The 22,744-nt window shown below is 51.0% G+C and overlaps 1 protein-coding gene across 1 annotated transcript in view; it reads left to right on the top strand.

Moving 5' to 3' along the window:
- The window catches only part of LOC119462386 (uncharacterized), a 23,075-nt gene extending 2,268 nt beyond the window's left edge, over positions 1–20,807 (top strand). The window contains exons 3-4 of the mRNA XM_049672960.1: positions 18,500–18,735; positions 20,352–20,807. Of these exons, the coding sequence (XP_049528917.1) occupies positions 18,500–18,735; positions 20,352–20,715 (600 nt within the window). The 3' untranslated portion in view covers positions 20,716–20,807. The remainder of the gene's footprint in view (positions 1–18,499; positions 18,736–20,351) is intronic.
- Positions 20,808–22,744: the final 1,937 nt, after the last annotated feature.

Raw genomic sequence — 22,744 nt, 5'->3', positions numbered from 1 at the left:
TCCTAATTTTTCAATCATGGGATGACCTTCATTTGGTAAACTGTCACTGCGCCCTAACACATATCCCATCTAGTCGTTTTCAGCGCCACCATGTCCTGGGTATTTTTTCTCCAGTTAACCTCCCTACCTTTCCCTTCTCGTTTCTCTCTCTCTCTTTTCCCCAGTATTTCCTCCTAGTGCGCGAAATTCGATAAGCGACACACTCTTGCGTGTACGCCCGCACGCCAGGACACCGGTTGTCCCTAAATTAATTTTAGGGAATTTATTAGGCTGACTCAGCAACGGGTTTGTCATTCTTTAGGATCGTCACACGGAACAAACAGCTCGCGATTAGCGAAAGCCAACACCAAAACCGACACCTTGCCGCTTTCCGACGTTTGCCGAGTCGCAACACGCATGCTATGAATAATGTTGGTTCTTTCAAATCACGTAATTACGCGGCACTTTTCGTATTTCGCACGCTACAAGGAAAGCGAGGAAAACACAAATTATGGCATGCATAAACGTTCGCTGACTTGTGGAAGGCCGTCTAATTTTTCGTTGCACCGTCGATATTGCAAGTGTACTCCAAAATTGCGTTACTCGAAAAAAAAACCTAGTGCGTATTGTTTCCAGCACAGTGGAGTAGCAGCCAGTAATTTTTTGAGTTACTGAGATTGAATTAGGTAATTGTAATTAATTATTTCACTCAAGATCTACTACTGTCCTAATTATCAAAGTGTCAATGAGGCATTATTTCTACGCACCCCCAAATGGCATCTAAATGCGGTATTTTCAGCGACGTACTAATGGCGTACTAATTTTTATTCCGACTGGTAAAGAAACCCCACGAAATATGAAAAATAGCACGTGACTGTGCTCCCACCTGCATCATAAAGCAGCGCCCTCAAATGAGCTGATTGAACTGATTGAGACTGAGAAAAAACTTTTATTGTCGCTCAGTCGATTACTAGGCAGGGAGGCCTGAGTCCAGGCAACGCCACCTACACTCTAAAAACAGTTGCACCCTTTGGGGTGCATTTTTGCCACACAACAATAATCGTCAGCTGTCTTGCTTGCGTTTCCTATCTTGAAAACTTTGCACTTGCTACTTTCCTGTCGAGAACGCTGTGTCACGCTGATAACGCTCTTATCGTTCGTGACCGATAAGTGCCGGGCGCACAGCGTTAAAGAAAGGAAAGCCACGCAAGTCAGATGACGATTATTGTTCTGTGGCAAAAATACGCTCCAAAGGGTGCAACTGTTTTTAGAGTGTAGACAACAAGGTCTGTGCACTCCGATCCATGACGTCATACTACCTGGTCCGACTGCCGTAGAATCTAATGGGGATGCTCCCGAGTAAGCTGCGGTGATTTTGACCTCCCCTCTTTCGTCACGCCAGGCTTGGTAATGGAAAGTTCGGGCATAGTAGCATGACGTCATAAAGCAGAGCGCACAGGCCTTGTGCTATCTAGGTGGCGCTGGTCCAGGCCGCCTCTGTCAGCGTGCTTGATGGCGGATGAGATGTACGCTGCCAGGTATTCCTGTTCCTGATATGTAGTGGCTGCAATCAGCCACCCGGGGTTTGGTGGTAATGATAAAGAGGTCAGATAAGGAAGTCTAGGGGAAGGTGGCCTATCCACAAGATATGATTGGTGTTCGGGTGGTCGCCGCAGTGTATGCAGGGACGGGGGTCTCCTGTGAGACCTTGGAGAAGGTGAAGGCGGGCTGGGGTTGGAAGGGTGTCTGTTTGCGATTTGCCAATGGCGGTGCTTTGTTGACGTGTCATATGTGGCTGTAGGGCAGATAATAAGCGGCGCGCTCTTGTATGGCTCGAAGGAAAATAAGGCTGCGGTGCTCGTCTGGGTAGATCCAGGGATGACGGGAGCCCAGAAAATACTTTCTCGGGCGAGCAGGTTAGCCCTTTCATTACCCGGCATACACTTGTGACCTGGGGTGCTATGCAGGATGCACCGAGTTTCTCGCTCGCACGAGTTTCACCCGAGTTTGCTCGATGGCAGTCAGTGAACGGAGATAGCAAGGAACGTGCAAGAACAGCAGGCAAAAAGAAATGTCGAGATAAAGCCGCGTATGGCAACATGAGCGCACCCTGCGCGGCACAGTGATTCCGTGCTTCAAACACAGAAGACTGCGAAGCAAAACGCGCCAGCGCCGCATATTGTTATCAACGTATTATCACCATTTAGCAATACCGTGACTGCACCGCTGTCTATCTGCACACTTGCCGTGAGCCACTTGCCACGCCTTTCTAGGGCGGGTAAAGGGCGTGCCTCCTCTTTCGAGCATTATCTTTCTATCCTCCGTCGAATGCGAACAGGGCACATGCGGTGCATTGTTGCGCCTACACTTTCCCTCAATCGATTACGTTAAAATACAACAAATAAAATAATAAACACTTTATTTCTTGAAGTATCTGTTTTTCGTTTGGAATGCTATAAATGGTTGATGACAAAAAAAGATCGAGCGAATTATTAAATTTTACACTTTTTTGCCGCGAGTGGCGACAGTGAGGCGAAAGCTTACAAGCGGATACATTGTAGAGGGTCGCACGCGCGAGGGAGTTCATACGGTGAGCAGTCGCCAGGGGCGCTGCAGTGCTATCCTTGATAAAACCCCTATATTTATAAAAGTAGCGCCATTCTTAGATCTTGCCGCCACCGCGCTCACCCCGGCGCTTCCTCCTCGCCCTCTCTTAGCCGCCTCCTGTCGCCCCAGCCTCCTCCGCTCCCCCATTGGCCAATCCGTGTCACGTGGAAGTTCGCGTCGCGCTTTTGTATATTTTTTTCTCTCCAGCGCGCTCCGACTGCCATTCTCGGGCCTGTGCGACGAAAGTGCTGTACGCACAAACGGATCAAACGTGTTAGGGACAAGAACTTCGTTGTGATGGCATGCTGCTGCGCCTTAAGTTGCCGTAACCGACAAGGCGAGGGCAAAAGGCTTTTTTATTGCGATAGCAATTATATGGACACTTCAACCGGATTTCTGCCGTCGCCGTCGCCGTCGCCGTGAGGTTCCGTATAGATAAAATCTTCGCCGCGCGCCGTATGCCCCAGCGGAAGCGTGCGGGGACGCGCGCTATCACGGAGAGCGAACGCACTCAATCTCCCAGCGCAAGCAAGGAAGCGGAAAGCCAGCGCCGGAGGGAGCAGGGGGGGGGGGTGGGGGGGGGGGCACTTCTCTGCCAACAACCGCGCTCGTCGCTCGTCCACACAGTCTCTTATCTCTCCCACGCGCAAGCAAGGAAGCGGTAAGCCAGCGCCGGAGGGAGCGGGGGGGGGGGGGGGGGCGCACTTCTACGCTGCCAACAACCGCGATCGTCGCTCGCTCGCACCGTCTCTTATCTCCACACGGCTCTGACCTTTATGCGCTCAGTTTCCGTTGAAGCGATAGACCGCTCGTACGTTCGCCGCTGCGGCGTATCCGCTTGCTGCCAGAGTTTTGACGGTCGTTGTCTGCAGTCATTCAGTGTGAGCTATTCATGTTGTTTGTGCGCGCTCACACCACGCTTGTTCATTCAGTTAGTAATAGTCGGGCCACATTTTCCAACGCACGCTACACATGCAATGCTGCCCGGATCGGCAGTGCAGCGCTACAGATGTGTCCCTTCGCACGCGCTGCCCACGGGAAGCGCTTCTCATCACCACCACCGTTTCACACGCGCCTTCTCGTGGTCATCGAGTCTCTCGTCATGTCGGTCTACTTACGCCGCAGCACACCTCCTTACTTAATCAGCTCATGTTTACTACAATTCATATTGCTACCAAAGCCGCTCACCTTACTTCGTATGACATTGCTGTGTTGCTATCGCATTCATTGCTTCGCCCTTAGGGCGAAACTGTGACATTTTTTTTTGTTTACCATCCGGCGTGCGCAAACGCTTGCTGCACACTTGATATTTGCGCCGTCTCGCATCATCGCGTTGCTACTTCCAAAACGGCATTATTAAGACCAGTTACTGACTGACGAAGCAAAATCGCGCCTCAAAAACGTCTCCGCAGGGCCGCGATCGAAGTTTTCCTCGGATTTCCTCTAGTAGCGCGTTAGCTGTCGTCTGCCACGGCAGGCCCGACGCAGGCGGCACCACTGTCGATATCGCGCCTCGATCGCGCTGGTCGCCCCGAGCGCGATAGTGGAACGGAGGAGGAGGGAAGTGGATGGCGCTACTTTTTATATATAGGGGCTTTAATCCTTGATAGGGTGCCTTGATGCCCGTGCGCATCGAGGCACTCTAATCCTTGATAAAGTCAGTCATGACAATGATCTTTCCATTCCCTGACTATTAGGGGAATGGCAACGCAGCGCTACGGCATGGTTGTTCACCGCAGGTACATCACTGAGGCGGCTATTAAGGCCGCCGCTTTACCAACTGAAACGACGGGAGCAACGGTTGTCACTGCAAAATGGCTGTGCGGTATTCTAGGGTCCGTAGTGACGCAGCACAGTGAAAATGCGCCCGTTTATCTGCGTGCGGGAAGCCTCCGCGATGCATTGCAAAGAAGAGCGCGCTGCCCAGTGACACAATTCATCGCTTGTCATCGCTTGCCCAATGAAGGTGTCTCCGTGCGCATGTATACGCAGAGTTTGAGTGTGTTGTTCTCTCCAATGTGCTTGCCAATTGCCTCTGCTGCTGAGCTAACAGCGATCGCAAATGGGTATAGTAACGACAGCGCAGCAATCGCATTTTGGCGGGTGATGGCTCCTGTCTGCAGTTGGGAAATTAAACTTAGAACGCAGGAAGGGGTTGTAACTATTTAGTGTGCCGTGCTTGTGATGAAATGCCATCGCACTGGGTTTAAAAAAGCGAGCGTTTCTCGGCGCTGACCATGTTTGTGACACTGCGGATCCGATACGTCACCGATGACAGAGCAGCCATCTCAAACAACAGCTGCGATACCTTGACGTTGCAAAACACTACCCACTGCTCAGCATCGTCATCCACCACGGCGCATCAACGCCTTGCAAGCAGCGACAGTGTCGTTCCGCTGTGCGCTACGTCGCTACAATGCAGACAATGAACCATGTTGTGGGGCCATCACAGCCTCAGAAGATAGATGCATAAGCCAGCGAAAGTCGCCGCTTTGTTTTTGATAGTGGTTCTCATTACATCACCGATGACAGTGTGCTGTGCGTATTTTCTGTCGGTGGTCAAGATTGTTGATGCCTCTCATTTCCGCACCACGTCGCTGTTGCCGGAAAATAAGTTGGGCGTGGCCCAACCGTGGCGGGCGCGCGCAGAAGAGTTACATGCCTCCCGCGGGGCGTGACGTATGGTTTTGATTGACACGCGAACTCGGGCCAAACTCGTACATCGCGAAACCCCCCTCGAGTTGAACTCGGGAACATGGTGGCGGCAGCAGCAGCCTGTGTAATCGCATCCAGCGGCAGCAAGTGTCAATATGACCGTCTGTACCCGTTCACCTACATGTCCGACGTAGAGTTTCAGCGTCATTTTTGCCTTTCCAAAACATTAGTGCGCTGGCTATGTGACGAGTTAGGCGAAGGCCATCGTCTGTGGAGATAGGGTGGCGGGCAAAATATGCTTTCCCAGCGCAGACTGGTGTGACTAGGCTGCGGAGGAATAGTTCGTGCGATCGGTTCGGCTCTCTCCTGTTTCAAGCAAGCTCGTCCACAGCGCCCCAGCCCCAGGCCACGTCTGGCGTCGTCATCGGAGTACTGGGGCACCTGCGAGGACGTGGAGTTCAACCCGGACCAACCAATCTGTGATGGCGTAGTGGCCACATTATATATGAATACTCAATGGACGCCGGGCTGCCTTCCGGTGCAACAGGTGCTGAAAGCAGTTTTCGCAGTTACACAGTACCGCTGCACTGCACGGGAAGACAGGCGAAGGAAGTTACTTCGCCAACACGGTCTGCCTCGGCCGTCCGAACGACCGCCTTTCCGGGCGGCAAATTATTTGGCTCACGTCCTGCGTGAGCAAAACCGTATACATGTGGCTGTTGAAGGAGATGACCGGCGACTTGTTTCCTCTGTCGGAGCACGTCATCGCCCACTGCAGGAAATACATCCGTGAGGTCGCGAGGGACGAGCTGCTGGCGCGAGCTCCACTCGGTGGCCCCGGGAAGACAGCGCAAATCGACGAGTGCCTTCTTCGCGGCGGGCAAAAGTGCAATAGCCTAATGACGGGCGACAACGTTCCCCCGAGCCGCCAAAATTACGATGTTAAAGATGGTGGCCCATGGGTTTTCGGCATGGTCTGCGCGACCTGAGGGGTGCTGCGACTTTCAAAGTCGACCGACGAAAGGCGGCGACGCTAGGCGCCATTATTGCAGCCAATGTTCAACCGGGGACCGTTATTCATAATGACGAATTGGCCGCATGCAACTGTATCCCAAATTTAGTGGATGCTAACGGGGCTGTGTCTTAATCTGCATTGGGAGGCAGTTAACCACAGCGTGCACTTTGTGGAAACCAACACGGGCGTTCACACGCACAAAATAGAAAGTTATTGTCAAAAAGTGAAGCGCCACCTCCTCAGCAGTGGGTACAGAGTAACTGCACTGATGCTGGAGTCCCACCAGGGATGAATGTGGTGGCACTCAACGGCCACGTGCGCTGCAAAGACCCTTTCTTGCGTTTGTTAGAAGCCATCGCTCGGCGCTAGCCAGTATGAAGGTGCGTCACAATATAAAAGAAAATAAAGCGTAGTTTTTTTTTATCCTTGCATGAGTGTTTTCCGACATTCCTGAGTGCTTACACGGTAAGCGCGCGGCAAAGCACTTCTGCGCTAGCCGACGCTCCCTTCGTCTCGCAGCCTTACTTTAGCGCGAGCAACGAGCGATCTGTTGAAAGCCCAGTGCAAAAATCAGGCGCCCACCAATCTGTGCTCGGAAATGGGAGCGCAAGCACGTAGCGAGCCGCACCAAATCAATCCAAAGGAAAGAGAAAGAGAAACGAGCGATCTGTTCAAAGCCCAGTGCGAAAACCAAGCGCACACCAATCTGTGCTCGGAAATGCTAGCGCAAGCACGTAGCGAGCCGTGCCAATCCAATCCAGAGGAAGAAAGAGGAGGGCGAGCGTGCCCTCGTGGTATAACGCGAAACGTACTATACTACAAATTAGTCTAATACACATTCAGTGTACATCTTGTAAACTTTAAAATGCTTATAACCCACATTCATGTGACTAATATTATTGTACTAAATGCATTTATTTTATAACTTGCTTGTGCCTGTAATGCGCTCGGTGGAACGACAAACAAGTGAAAGAATGCACGACCATGCACCGACCGTATGATCACGTGAGCCTCAGTTTGTCGACCGCCCATATGGCAACGCCCAAGGGATGATGGCCACCCAGAGTGAATCTAGATAAACCAATGAAACTGGAGGTGTGCCGACGGACAAACTTTGTCTTGTTATCATTAGTTCTTTCATCTTGGGGCGTCGCCAGAGCTCGTGAAGATCCCGAGTTTCGCCAAACTCGGCGCATCCTGCATAGCACCCCTGGAATCCAGACGATTGCAACGGGTGTGTAGGTCGCGTTGTATTTGTTGAGCGATGTCGTGTGAGAGCAAGTTATGTATCAGGCGCCGGCAAGCGACCATGGACTCCGTGAATTTGACGGGTACAGCGGGTAGTGGAAGCCGAAGGAGCGTGGGTGATGGCTGCCTCTATGGCGTGTAAGCAATGTAAGTCCATGGGAGGGAGAATGACTGTGTGAATGGCATGCCAATGTTCACCTATGAGAGCTATGGCTGTATGTGTCCCAGACGTGCTGTCATCTGTGTAAACGTAAGATCAATGTGGATTGCGGGCGGTGTAGCGGATGTAGTATGCAGTACGTAGCGTGAGTCGTGCTAAATTTAATAGTGGATGCATGTACCGAGGTAGTGGTGATATAAGTTGTGAGCGAGTAGCATTGGGGAGAGTTGCTTCGTGTACAGGGGGTGGGAGTGGAACATGGTGGCCTAGTTGCGTGAGAATGTGTCGACCCTGTCGTGTGAGAAGGAGGCGGATTATCTGACAGCGTCTGTGGATGGGCAACACTGATTGAAAGCCACTGCTTTGCCTGTCGCCAACCCGAAGAGCCAGTGCATAACCTTGATAATGGTACGGAAGGAGCTCCAACGGCAGGTTTAGCGGCTTCGCAGTGATTCCTTCCTCTAATTTCTACGTCAAACTTATTATCCGTCTCTCAGGGCTGATTGATCTCATTGATAACAAAAGTCCCTTGATAACGCGGCCGAATCGTTGCTCTGACCACGGACGAAACGCGAAAAGCAATGGAATAGGCATAGAATGTTTCAAAATACAGGCTCCGCTTGCACCGCATCGAAGGAGTGCGCGCGCAGCTAAATTTCACGCCAGAGACTTGCTTCGTACGAAAGCCTAATTAAAGTGACGGTATTATTTTTCATGAGAGTGTATACGTACTGCAAAAGCAGGTCTGTGGCAAAAAATAAAACCGAAATAAACATACCGGCAAGCGAACCACGGGTATAAAGAACAGGCAAAACCGATGCGCTCAAGAAAGTAAATGTACCACTTCTAAATGTGTCGAATTGACAATCGGGACGGGACGTCTGCACACAACATAAACAAAAACTATCATGAGCCATTCCACACTGTGACGGTGGATGACCAGCGAAGCATGCAGGCGCGTTGCCCCTCTGGAGTCTGGACTATACGCGGCCTCCCCATTGCGTAGACAGAAGAGAAGTGAAATTCAAATTGGAGAACGGCAACTTGTCTTTCGCTGAATCTCTGGCATTTCCAAGAAAGCTGTATCAGGAGTTTTAAAGCGAAGCTTTATATGGCTAGGCGAAACGAAAAAGTGTCTGTTAGTCGCCTGTCCACAGAAAACTATCATCATCAGTATTGGCTCAAGCCACGTCGTCTTCTTCCGCAGCTGGGTCGTTGGCGCCCCTCGGGTTGCGCTCGTTCTCGTGCTCGGCACTTGCTCCTGCCACTACTCCTGCGTTGGTCGTCGTCGTCTTCTTCCACAGCTGGCTGCGTTGCCGCTCATCATTCTAGCGTAGAATTTCACTTCCCTTCTGTTGTCGTAATGGGGAGGCCGCATTTACGGGGGTATGAGCCATTGCTTAAGGGCGTATGAGCCATTCATCGTCTTACGTAACGGTCAGATTTAATTTTGAAGCAATTTAATTGCGAAGAATCGCAAGCGGCATTGGGGGCGGGCTGCTAACCACGCCGCCGAGCAAACTCGAGACATCAAACGCAACCGACAGCGGCGGACTGCGGGCATACCGTCAGTGACGTCGCTCTCTCCATCGCAGCCGAACGTGTGTGTAACCGCATTAAGAAACACAATGACGTAACCAATAACTGAGAAATACTTTAATGAACTGTCTCGATTAACCCAGTGATAAACAGCGGCCCCGCACGTTTCAGCTTCGCTGGTACGGAGTGCTTGGGCGGTGATTTTATTTTTCGTGTTCTACAATGTTCTCATTAACACTTTTCATCTAATTATATTTGCTAAGCTGATTAATTAACTAGGACTAATTATGTAATTAGGCGGATGCAAAATAATAATCCCAGTATCTCCAAGCGACGGCAAACAACCTTACCATGGTTCTGTCCAGCTACGTGGAATTTGCATAATTTAACATCTTGGTGCGTGATCGTTGGGACACCCTGTATATGTCGCGGGTCCGATTCCGTCCTGCACTTGCGAAATTTTAAAGAACTTTTTTTGTCGCTGAAGAGCACCACATATCAACTGGCACCTTCCCAACGACCCAAGTTAGCGTCAGAGAGGTTCACTGAATAGCGGCACACACCGGGCCGCACACACCCATTGACCCAAGTTGGTTTCAAACCCTGTTCCCTCAGCCCGATACTGTACCCATTAGGTTAGATTATTGACTTCCCATTGACCCAAGTTAGCGGGAAAACAGTTTGAGACGCAGCCATACAGAAAGGTAGCATGAAAGCTAGTGCGCTCAAAGTGTGTGAAGTGTCAAAAAATGCTAATCACATAAACGAGTAATTGTATTACAGTGGGCATTACCGAGAAAAAGAAGCGATAGAACAATTGCAAAACTGTCTAAAAGTCAAAGGGATTACAAGTTTTTATTTACATATAGTATTCTAGGAGTCGCTAGAATTGCTTTCCTTTCTTGTAGTGAACCTGCTTTCATAGGTGCCTCAAATCTCGGCGGCGAAATTTCTATACAGCATATTCCTAATGAGTAACTGAGGATTAGGTACAATAGCAATAGCGAACCAGTTTCGAATCGGTAGCACAACAGCAGACGCTGAGATGAGACTACGACATTTCATTTGCGACTTTAATTCTGTTTTCCCTCAACGTTAGGCCCATTGTACCTGGCAAGCATCCCTACAGAGTCTAGCATTACGTTTATTTGCGCGGAACCGAGCGTCGATTGATCTGGCATGGCTGTTTCTTAGCTCGTGCCGACAAAGAAAAGGTGGCAGCTGGGGCTTGTGCGCTATTGTCCCTTGTACTAGTATGTACACTTTTTATGTATTTATTGTCCACTGAATCGTCTTTGAATTTACTCGCTTTAATATATTCACCAAAATTATACATTTGCTAAATTTATTCACTTAGCACATATACAAAACCTGCCCGACTCTTGGCCGATCCCCGTGAGTGGGTATGCGCGAAAGACGTCAAGGTCATCATCATCATCATCATCATCATCATGTGCGCGCTCGTTTCCTGTACGCCCTGCCCGTCACCGCAAATTACTGGTGAGCTGCTCGCGACGCGAACTGAAGGAGGAAGCCATCTGCAAACCCGCCGTCTGTCGCTTTGCCTTAAGAAAAAGCCGCGCAAGCAACGACATGGACCCTGCACAGCCGTCTGCTCCTCTGTACGACGGCGCATTCCCGGGCGCTTTCTACGCGATGCCCGTGCACCTCAACGGAGAACAAGGTCAGGCACAAGATCGGGCATGGAACGAACAAGGTCAGTGGTTACCCCCGGAAGCACTGTACTGGCACGCCCAGCAAGCAAGCCTGGAACCGCCTGTCGCGATGCCAGAGCCGGGGAGGGCTGCGGCGCAACGTGACAGGCCATACAGTGACAGCGTAGACGACCGACATCCCCAGCCACAGGACGAAACCGCAGAAGCTCGGCAAGCCCCGCTCTCATCCATAGGGACGCTGAAGGGTTCGTACGCTAGTGTATTATACATTTCTGGTTGTCCGTACAGTGTATTTATTAAAATTTAGTACTCATCGTCTATATGGTGCTCGTGAAGCAACTTTCTTGTGTATTTATCGACATTTATTTACTAACGTACAGAATGACCGCACTAGATTCTAAATTCGTCGATAACATTCTTACTTCGTATAGTGCGCTATAATAATGGAAAAATGGCTTCGCAACTTAAAGTAATGAAACTGTTGAGTAGTTTACCAGACGCATTAAAATCATGTTCATCGCTTCCTGCATTTAAATCGTCCCGTAAGGCTTTTCTTTCGGATGAACATTTGTTCGATGCTGCCCAGCGGTTAGCACTATTTTTGTTCTTTACTTTTGCATTGAGTGATGTGCATGTTCTTTTATTCGCTAATACTGTATAATATTGCGCAAACCTTGTTTTCTAGTTGCTTAGGCTGTTTTTATTTGTTCGGCAAATAATTTTTACAGGCTGCTTGTGCAGTTTTTAGGCTAATCGCCGTTCGTGAGCGTCTTGGTACAATCTGAAACTTTAGGACCGTCTCATTTGTATTTCTCTCTATGTTTAAATCATATTATTCCAACGTAACCACTGATTACATTCCAAGGTCCGTCGGGACGTAGCAGTGCGTCCTTCTCTTTCTGGAGCCCCCACTCTACACCGGACGACGAGAACAGCTCGGTGAATTCAGCGAGCACCCTCGGGACGACGGCCACGTTGAACACGGCCAGCGATGGGCAGCAGATGACCGCGCCCCCGAAGCGACACCGCCGTTCCAAGTACGCTGCCAGTGCGGCAGCGGGCACTCCGTTTGCCTGGACGACCTGCGTGCCCATGGCGGGAATGACGGCGATCGCCGCACTGCTCTTGCTGTTCGTCATCGCCATCGTGGTGCGCTGGCACCGGGTCTTGCTGCAGCTCCCGGTCACGCAGTACGTCGACGAAGGCGCCCTGGACAAGTCGTGGCGCGGCGCACTCGCCGCGAACGACAGCAACGGACTGGTATACACTCCAGGAGGACTTCTCGAAGGGCCAACGACCCGAGTGTCCGGCGTCACCGTTCCCGACTCCGTGACAAGGAGTGTCCGGAAGAAAGTCACGACCTCCGTAATAACGACGGCCAGGGCAAAGAGCTCTGCGCGTCGCGCTCGCAAAAGGCCCTTGACGGGACACCGGACGAAGGAAAGCTCGCGGAAGAAGCTCACCGGTAGTGAGTACGGTGCTCAGGATGACGAGAAGGACGCGCTGGTCTTTCCGTTTCGACGACCAGTGAGTACATTTGGTATCTCCTTGCGTGAATAGATGCGGTACAGTGCACGAAGGAGTCTTTGTCTTTTGCAACTAGCGCATTTTTAAAGCGAAGCGGGAAATATTTCTTTGCCTACTTCCCCAGTATAGTCCCTGCGATTTGGTTTGCCGTCGTCGCCTATCTCGCAGAGTAGATCGAAGCTGTCACTGCCCTTATACGATCATTTTCCAGAGGTTTGCGCTTGACTCGGCACCGGATGCGTCAAAGCGTATCTGGCGCTGTGCCTCAATTCCCTATACAGGAAAAGTAACGCCATCTACTCTCTCCTCCGCCGTCTCTTCTCCTAAAACGCATGTTTTATTGCGATAGCAATTATATGGACACTTGAACCGGATTTCTGCCGTCGGCGTCGTCGTCGCCGTCGCCGTCGTCGTCGCCGTCGCCGTCGCCGTGACGTTCCCTATAGATAAAATCTTCGCCGCGCGCCGTATGCCCGAGAGGAAGCGTGCGGAGACGCGCGCTATCACGGAGAGCGAACGCACTCAATCTCCCACGCGCAAGCAAGGAAGCAGGAAGCCAGCGCCGGAGGGAGCAAGGGGGGGGGGGGGGGGGGGGCGCACTTCTCTGCCAACAACCGCGCTCGTCGCTCGCTCGCACCGTCTCTTATCTCCACACGGCTCTGACCTTTAAGTGCATTCGCCGCTCAGTTTCCGTTGAAGCGATAGACCGCACGTACCTTCGCCCGTTGCGGCGTATGCTTGCTGCCAGCGTTTTGACAGTCGTTGTCTGCTGTCATTCAGTGTGATCTCTTCGTGTTTGTGCGCGCTCACACCACGCTTGTTCATTCAGTTCGTAATAGTCGGGCCACATTTTCCAACGCACGCTACACACGCAATGCTGCCCGGATCGGCAGTGCAGCGCTACAGGTGTGTCCCTTCGCACGCGCTGCCCACGGGAAGCGCTTCTCATCAACACCACCGTTTCACATGCGCCTTCTCGTGGTCATCGAGTCTCTCTTCATGTCGGTCTACTTACGCCGCAGCACACCTGCTTACTTAATCAGCTCATGTTTACTACAATTCATATTGCTACCAAAGCCGCTCCCTTACTTCGTATGACATTGCTGTGTTGCTATCGCATTCATTGCTTCGCCCTTAGGGCGAAACTGTGACATTTTTATTGCGATAGCAATTATATGGACACTTCAACCGGATTTCTGCCGTCGGCGTCGTCGTCGTCGTCGCCGTCGCCGTGACGTTCCGTATAGATAAAATCTTCGCCGCGCGCCGTATGCCCCAGCGGAAGCGTGGGGGGACGCGCGCTATCACGGAGAGCGAACGCACTCAATCTCCCACGCGCAAGCAAGGAAGCGGAAAGCCAGCGCCGGAGGGAGCAGGGGGGGCACTCTTCTGCCAACAACCGCGCTCGTCCGCACAGTCTCTTATCTCTCCCACGCGCAAGCCAGGAAGCGGGAAGCCAGCGCCGGAGGGAGCATGGGGGGGGGGGGGGGGGGGGGGGGGGGGGCGGGCGCACTTCTACGCTTCCAACAACCGCGCTCGTCGTTCGTTCGACCGCACCGTCTCTTATCTCCACACGGCTCTGACCTTTATGCCGCTCAGTTTCCGTTGATAGACCGCACGTACCTTCGCCCGCTGCGCGGGTGAAGGTACGTTGCGCTGCCGGCGTTTTGACAGTCGTTGTCTGCAGTCATTCAGTGTGATCTTTTCATGTTTGTTTGTGCGCGCTCACACCACGCTTGTTCATTCAGTTAGTAATAGTCGGGCCACATTTTCCAACGCACGCTACACATGCAATGCTGCCCAGATCGGCAGTGCAGCACTACAGGTGTGTCCCTTCGCACGCGCTGCCCACGGGCAGCGCTTCTCATCAACACCACCATTTCACACGCGCCTTCTCGTGGTCATCGAGTCTCTCTTCATGTCGGTCTACTTACGCCGCAGCACACCTGCTTACTTAATCAGCTCATGTTTACTACAATTCATATTGCTACCAAGGCCGCTCACCTTACTTCGTATGACATTGCTGTGTTGCTATCGCATTCATTGCTTCGCCCTTAGGGCGAAACTGTGACATTTTTTTTCTTTACTTTTTGCTTGCGAAAGCAAAAGCAAGTCGACGGTGGCGCCCTTCGAAAGCCGCCGACCGACGTCGGGGGCTTTCGAGGGGCGCCTGCCTGCGACGGCGGCTGCGCAGAGGGACTTTCGACATAGCTCTGAGGCGGGAATAAACAAAATATAAAGAAGTAAGAGCGTGCGCTATCGTCGTCCAATCGGAGATATAGGAGAGAGAGAGAGAGAAGCGGCCTTGTTCAAAGGATGGCGGTACTTTTCCGAAGGTATAGGGACTTTAGCTATGCCAAGCCAACAACGCCAGGCTTGCTATCTTCGCACAGTGCCAACAACGCTCTCGGCCGTCTGGTTTGCCGCATCCAGTGCCGAGTCACGCGAAATTTTGCGAATAGTATGGTATTGTCTTGAGAATATTGACCCTGAATAAAAATTACCGTAGCTCTGCAAGGTACTACGCCACCGTTGCTGATAGCGTTCGCGCTGAAATCCGCTGCGCGTTTCTTATAGTGGTGCACCGTTTTGCTTTCGCTGGATTATCAAAGCTTATACAATTCCCGTAGTGCGTAGGATCTGCGTTTTTTTTATTATTGCGATAGCAATTATATGGACACTCCAGGTGCAATTCTTCCGTCGTCGTCGCCGTGATGCTCCGTATAAAGTCCAAGCACAATAACATCGTCGCCGCCTACCATATGTGCGAGTGAAAGCTTGCGAGTGTCAGCCGACGATCACGGCTCAATCTCACGCGCCCAACGCAGGACACCGGGGAGCAAGCGCGCCGTCTTCAGGCGTGCGGGAGGCACCCGGGGGGGGGGGGGGGGGGGGGGGGCGTGCTACACCGGCGGCTGCTGTGTAGGCGCGGCCGCGCGGGCACCGTATCTTGAAAGCGATCTCCGATGTGGACAAAGTGCGCCGAGTGCTGGTATCTTCGTATGCGCTGTGCATTCGACGCTAAGTTCGCGCTGAGGGGACAGACAGCATGAAGGTCAATTCCCTCGCTGCTGCTGCCGCGCTTGCACATTCTAGGATTTTGACAGCGAGTTTCCGCGTTCATCGAGTGAGATGTGTTCATGTTTACCTGTGCGCGCGTGACACCGTGCTTGCTAATTTGGTTAGTAAGCGAATGTTTGAAAGTTTATGCGGCCGGTAAAACTAATATCCTTACTTCGTATAGCTGTCTGCTAATTTGCTATCGCAATCCATGCTGCGCCTTTCAGGCAAATCTACGACTTCTTTAATATCTTAACATTAAGAGTGTCTAAGTGAACAAAACTATATGCGAAGTGTGGGGAAGCCGGTCACATTCGTGGTGCACATGCATATATATAGTACAACTGACAGTGGTCTGCTCCGGCCCACCATAAGTTGCACTTCGCTTCTCGAAGAGTCAGGACGTGTGTCGAGTGAGCTCCTGAACAACACAATGTGGTGAACGCGGTTTAAATCAGGTGCGCCTGAATGCTAATGCATTTCTCTCGCATTTACGCTAAATAATCACTTCTTTTTTCAGACAGTTTTGCTTGTGGAAAACAAACGCCGGAGTTAACTCATTACAGCTCTGCGTAGGGATGGGCTGTTGTAACCGTGGTCGCCTCGTGTTTGGCTGTACTAAAACAGTGTGTCTGAATTCGCGATGTACAAGGGAGAGATTTTTAGACATTTGCGAGCAACGGGTCTTGCCGTAGTACTAGAAACCAATCGTGCGGCATGCGGTTCCCGCTTGCCTGAATAATTTTGTCGTTATTCACGGCACAAGGAACGAAATGCCGACGCAACCATAGCAATTAATTTCAACCACTATACCGGGTGTTTCTACGAAGGCTTTAAGTAATATTTAAAGATAGCCGTTTAGAAAAAGTTGTCGCAGTTTCACCTTAAAGGCGAAGCATCAATTGCGATAGCAAATTTGTAGAGAGCTATACGGAGTAATGATAGTAGCTTTATCAGCTGTATAAACTTGGACATGCAGCAGCACCGGCAACACGCAGAACTTTTGTCGACGCCCTCTGCGTTTTGCCCGCGTTCGAACAAAATGCGTGCGGCGTTGGTGACTGTTGCCGGAGCCTCTGATAGAAATACGCACTTGGTGCCGCAGCTAAACGTCGCCTCCCTTCCCTTCCCTCCCCCCCCCCCCCCCAACGGCCTTGCGCGCGTCGGAAGAAGGCGCGTTTGTTCTACATATATGGTGATTGTAAAGGAGGAAATAGACGCCTACTTCTGCAGCCCTTAAGGGAGCACGGCGCAGAACGCGCGTTTGTTCGCCGTGCGTTCATTCCCCGTGAAAGCGCGCGTCCCTCGCGCCCTTTCACTCGCATATACAGCGTTCGGCGCGCGGCGACGATTTCATCTCCATTGACGTCATACGGAACCTCACGGCGACGGCGACGACGACGGCGACGGCGACGCCGATGGCAGAAATCTGCTTTGGAGTGTCCATATAATTGCTATCGCAATAAAAGCCGGCAGATACCACGGCCTGTGTGAATCGATGTTATGCGAAGCAGTGTACGGGGAGCCTACCAAGTTAACGAAATGACCATGAGAGCACCAAGACGTAGGCGGCTGTTCATTAACTACATGACACACATGTCATGACACGCATGTCATGACCTATCATTTATGTTCGTCATACACTCTTGTCATACTATGGCAATTTTGGTACCTACCAAGTTGACGAAGCGACCATGAGAGCACCAAGACGTAGGCAGCTGTTTCATGACCTACGTGACACGCATGTCATGACATTCATGTAATGACATATAATCTATGTTCGTCATACAATCTTGTCTGCGCCAATTTTGGTACCTACCAAGTTAACGAAGCGACCATGAGAGCACCAAGACGTAGGCAGCTGTTTCATGACCTACGTGACACGCATGTCCTGGCATTCATGTAATGACATATAATCTATGTTCGTCATACAATCTTGTCATACTATGTAAATTTTGGTACATACCAAGTTAACGAAACGACCATGAAAGCACCAAGACGTAGGCGGATAGATAGATAGATAGATAGATAGATAGATAGATAGATAGATAGATAGATAGATAGATAGATAGATAGATAGATAGATAGATAGATAGATAGATAGATAGATAGATAGATAGATAGATAGATACTCTCAAAGCTTCAATTTCCCCATTACGATGAGCCTGCTGAAACTAAAATTCACTTGATAGATTTTTGTTAATTAGCGACTAACTCTACCACGTATCACTTCGTCATGCCGTGGTCGGCGCCGCTGACGCTATGTCACTGAAGTAGCCATCCGTTTTACTTCAAAACGGCTATTTCTTAAATATTACTCAAAGCTACATACATCCGGTATATTCAGGAGTAGACATGCTTGCGCGAACGTTTTCATGAAATGCCGATTACAAGCAGCACAGAGGCCCTTTGCGATAATCGGGTTACACAAACAAGTAACAGGAAACTATATGGGTGGATCGTGCTGGAATGAGATTGAAATACAATAGCATGCTGTCTTCTAGGGTTTTACATGGCATTGTCAAGTAAAACACCATAAATATTTGACGCAACATTTAAAATGACACCGTTTCTTCATTCTCCCATATTGATTTAAACATTTAAAATTATATTAAATTCTCCTCTGCTCGAGTAGTTAGCAGAGCTCTATAAAATACGGGTAACAAGTCAAAGAGCAATATTTGAGTTGGATGCGTGTCATTATGCAATCATGCTTCCGGGTCAAAAGAGGGCTGTTGATAATTATCAAGGCAAGAATACGCCCTTGATGTGTCTGCGTTGTTCTGCGTTATGTATTCCGGAAACCTGCTCCTCTGGCATAAGCTGATATTTAGGCAAGCTTCAGCTGCCACCGAGGTAGCGCCATGATCGAGAGTATACAATTCGCAGGAAAGTGGGCACTATATATATATATATATATATATATATATATATATATATATATATATATATATGCGGTGATTCACACGTGTACGCGCTGTCTATATATACGAGTGAGCGGTCTGAGAGGGTTCACCCGTGCTCTTCGCGCAGACCCGTCCAGCGTGTGGCTCTGTGTTCTACACGTTCTGCGGGCATCCACCGCTCGAGTTCCACTACCATCGTGCGGCGAACGCTTGCGTCCAGACGAACGCGTTGGAAGCGGTGGACATCTGCAACCGAGGTGAGAATCGGTTCGCCTCCCTCGACAACTGTCTGGAGAGCTGCGTCTCCCCGAAGCACCCGCGCCAAGAATGCTTCCAGAGGCCGCTCTTCACACGTTGCGCCAGGTATGCGCGGACGGCGATCGCCGTTTCCTAAATGTGCCCAATGATATGTAGTGTAAAGCTCGCAATCGGCGTCAAAAGTTTATGGACAACGCCATCTGCAAAAAAAAGAATGATCGCCATATCCACGACGTGAATGATGATGAGTGGGCGAAGCTCCGGAGGTAATCTGGTAAACCGTGCATCCTCCGTAGATTTTGCCCACTCGATCATCATACAAAGATGTGACACAGAAACACGGCGGTGTGGTGCGATTATATATACAGTATATGCACAATCTTTTTTATTTACATATTGATAGAGTATATACACAATGTTTCATTAATTACACAGGGGGTAGATGATGATTTTGTTCAAGAGCTCTACATACCACAAGGGGGGGGTTCCCGTGATTCTGTTTAGTCATATATGACTTTAAGCTCAGGAGAACGTTTCCCTTTGAGTATAACGGCATTGTGGTGTGTAAAGTACGAAGTCAAGGGATAGTGAATTGGATGTAGTCTAAAGTTCGAGAAGGCGATGTCTAAACAAGATCCCCTAATGGTGGTGGGACGTTTGTATTCATATGAAATGCACCAGAGATCGTAGCGGGACATCATGTGTTGGACTAGCCAGTCGTTGTTCATGATGTCCACGTTAGAGTCTCCGGTGAGCACGAAGGGGCCGTGTTTGTATTCAGTTTCATATTGCAGCATCGCCTTCTCGATGTACATGACGATGTTTCCCTTGGACAGGTTAGGTGCCAGGTACATAGTCAGTACTCGCCGTCAAGACCGCAGAGTCTTGCGGCGAGCGCGCGCGGCAGCCGCTTTGCGAGCCCTCCGCTCCGCCGCCGCCTTGTGGAGCGAGCGCCGCCGCGCCATCTAGTGGGCGCCATTCAAATCAAACGAGAGCACAGCTGCGCCTCTAGCGGGAGCGGCGAGTACTAGCGTGGCAACAACGGCGCGACGGGGGACAAGGCTCGACCCTAAGGAGCTTCGCCCCTAATAAGCTGTACATTTCCGCAGCCTGAGCACGCAGCCTAACTGGTGTTCAATTTGCCAGCCCATACTATATAGCATGTGCGAAACACGCATTGTTGTACCGTTTTGCGGGCTACGGTCACAAACTCTGGGAAATTCGTTTTCTCACATCCCATGGCCCGTGTACAAGAGATGAAATTTAGGCGAGTTTGTAAGAACTCATGCTTGGCTTAAAGCGCAAGATACGAGGACACAAAAAGGAGAATACCGGACAGAATAAGTCAAGTATGTACTTTAGCGCGTGACTATGGACGCGATCTTGTGAGGCTAAGTGGACAACAGTGGTCCATCGGCAATCTCCGTGCGTGTTGTGAACGGAAGCATGTCTCATTAGAGAAGAAGATTAGGGCTTAAATCGGGTCTTTCTTTAATTTCGTGTGGAAATGTTTGTTTTTCTTTAACAGCTTGGCTAACGTTACCTCGGACACGTGGTATATGAGGCACGAACAGCGCTCACTGACTACTACCATTCGAGACACGAGCAAATTCGATCACCATCAAAGTCAATCCACATAATAGACATGTCTAACGCGATTGAAGCAGGGACGCCTTGCCGATGACTCAGTCACGCACTGTCTCCTTCCGAACGGTATACAGGCAGGACACCCTGTCCAGTTGGTGGCACCACGATGGCAGGAAATGCATGCCCTGGTCATTCCCCTCGGGCGGTTGCCCTGGCAACGGAAGCATGGTCTTCAGCACGGCTCAAGAATGCCGGAAGCGGTGCGAGGGCCGGCAACACGGACCGCGGTGCCGGCGTCCCGAGGTGGTCGCATGCGGACGCCGCCACCTCAAGTACCCCTACTTCGCCTTCCGACACCCGAACGAAGGCCGCGTGCGGTGCCTGCGATCATCGATCATCATGCTGCGAGGCCACCGGTGCCTCGCTGGCGCCAACCGCTTCCACAGCCACGGGGCCTGCGTCTCTTCGTGTAGGGAGCGGCCTCCATCACTCGGCTAGCTATAGCTGGGCGCGCCTTCGCGTGATTGCCTTCCTTCGCGAACATTGTACCTGTTCATGCGGGAGGGCCTTTTTCCTTATAAAGTTTCTAGTTTTGCAGTGTTTCCAGCGATTGCGACAGTCTTACACGCTGGCAACGATCTTGTTTAAAATTGGGCACCAAAACAAATCGCTTTAACCGCCCAACATTCGGAGTTTTTACGGGTGTTTTCTGGCGCTGCGTCTCGGCGCAGTCGCACGAACGGCGCCAGACCTCGGCGGCCTCGAGGAGGACGCAGACTTGCGCCAGCCCAGCGTCGCACTGTAATCGGGTGGATTTAACTTAAAGCAGTGTGCAAAGTCAATCAAGTGATCTACAAGAAATATTGCTGATTATGGTTTTCATGCCTTATTGGTAGTTCTATGGCACAAAAAATGTCGCAGTTTCGCCGGAAAGGCGAAGCATCGATTGCTATAGCAAATTAGTGGACAGCTTTACAAAGTAAGGACAGTAGTTTTATTGGCCGTATGAACTTGTAAACATAGGCACATTAACTAAACCAACAATCATGGTGTCACGCGCGCTCAAGCAAACATGAACGAAGCTCACTCGATGACCGCGGAAACTCGCTGCCAAAACGCTGGAGTGAGTCAACGCGGCTGAAGCGCGTAAATTGAGCTTCGTGCTGGCATCAACGCGATCTTAGCCGTGAAACCACAGGTAGGGCGGACTCTGCCCCCGCCGCAAATGGCTTTCAAAATACAGCCGCGCGGGCGGGCGCTCGCTGCGCAGAACGCACCCCCCCCCCCCCTTTCCCGGAACCTTCCGGCCCGGCGGGAGCGCACGGCCGCAGTAAAGCACGGCGCCTCCACTTCCCTACCCTCCCTCCGGAGCGTTGTGCGCGACTGGAAGACTGCGCGCTTCCTTCCCGCTTCCCGCCCTTGCACACGAACGGCGATTGCCGGCTCACCGTCGCATGCTCTCACTCGCACATACAGCATACGGCGCGCGGCGATGATTTTATCGCCCTCGGACTTTACACAGAACCTCACGGCGACGGCGAGTACGACGGCAACAATGCGCTTTGAGTGTCCATATAATTGCTATCGCAATAAAAGAATTGCGGCAAACTCATCTCACCATGAAAGTCGAGGGTAATGCGATTAGCATTTGAGCAGTGTAATCGCACATCGTATTCCTGAAGTCACATTTATTTACTGTGTAGTGATCATTCTGAGACTTCCGTGTTTCGGCTAGATGCGACATACTTCGACATCTCCCTACTTTAATATGGCACACTCTTGACATGGTCGCCCCTCAGTATGGTGGCATGACAACGACTGTATGATGCCAACGCAGTGACGACGAGGAATGACGTCAATGGAACGGCAAAGGCGGTATAACGACGACAGCTTGACGACAATGAGATTGTTAAATGACGACGATGGTATAATGACAGTGCGAGGACGACATGACGATAAGGGGATGACGAGTGTAGAACGACAATGACGTGACGATGATAGTATGACTATGACCACGAATCGTTGCCGCGCATGATTGCGGTAGAATGACGAATAACAATTGACGTCGACGGAACAACACGTGGTGACGACGGCTTGACGACAAAGGTATTATAACGTCTGTGTGACGACGATGACGTAATAATTTCTGGGGTATTACGTGCCAAAACCACGATCTGAGTATGAGGCACGCCGTAGCGGGGATGATTAATTTTGACCACCGGGATTCTTTAATGTGTGCGCCCAATGCATGGTACACGGGCGTCTTACAGCGAAAGCTGTATATGGCTAGGCGAAACGAAAAATCGTTCGTCCCATGTTTCGCTAAACGTCTCCATTGGCTGCGACGTCAGTTACGTCGTTCTCTGCGTCGCACCCGAGTGCGCGCGCCATTGGCATCGCCGTTAGTGACGTCGTTCTCTGCGTCGTACCTGCCCTACCTCTGCGTTCGATATCTCGAGTTAGCTCGGCGTCGTGCTTAGCAGCATCCGCCCGCGATTGGCGCTTGCGTTCCACTAGAAGCACAAAC

This window comes from Dermacentor silvarum, chromosome 8, assembly GCF_013339745.2.
Source record: "Dermacentor silvarum isolate Dsil-2018 chromosome 8, BIME_Dsil_1.4, whole genome shotgun sequence".
NCBI classification, from domain to species: Eukaryota; Metazoa; Arthropoda; class Arachnida; order Ixodida; family Ixodidae; genus Dermacentor; species Dermacentor silvarum.
Note: the sequence above shows the minus strand (reverse complement) of the source record. Positions and strands in the feature narration are given on the sequence as shown.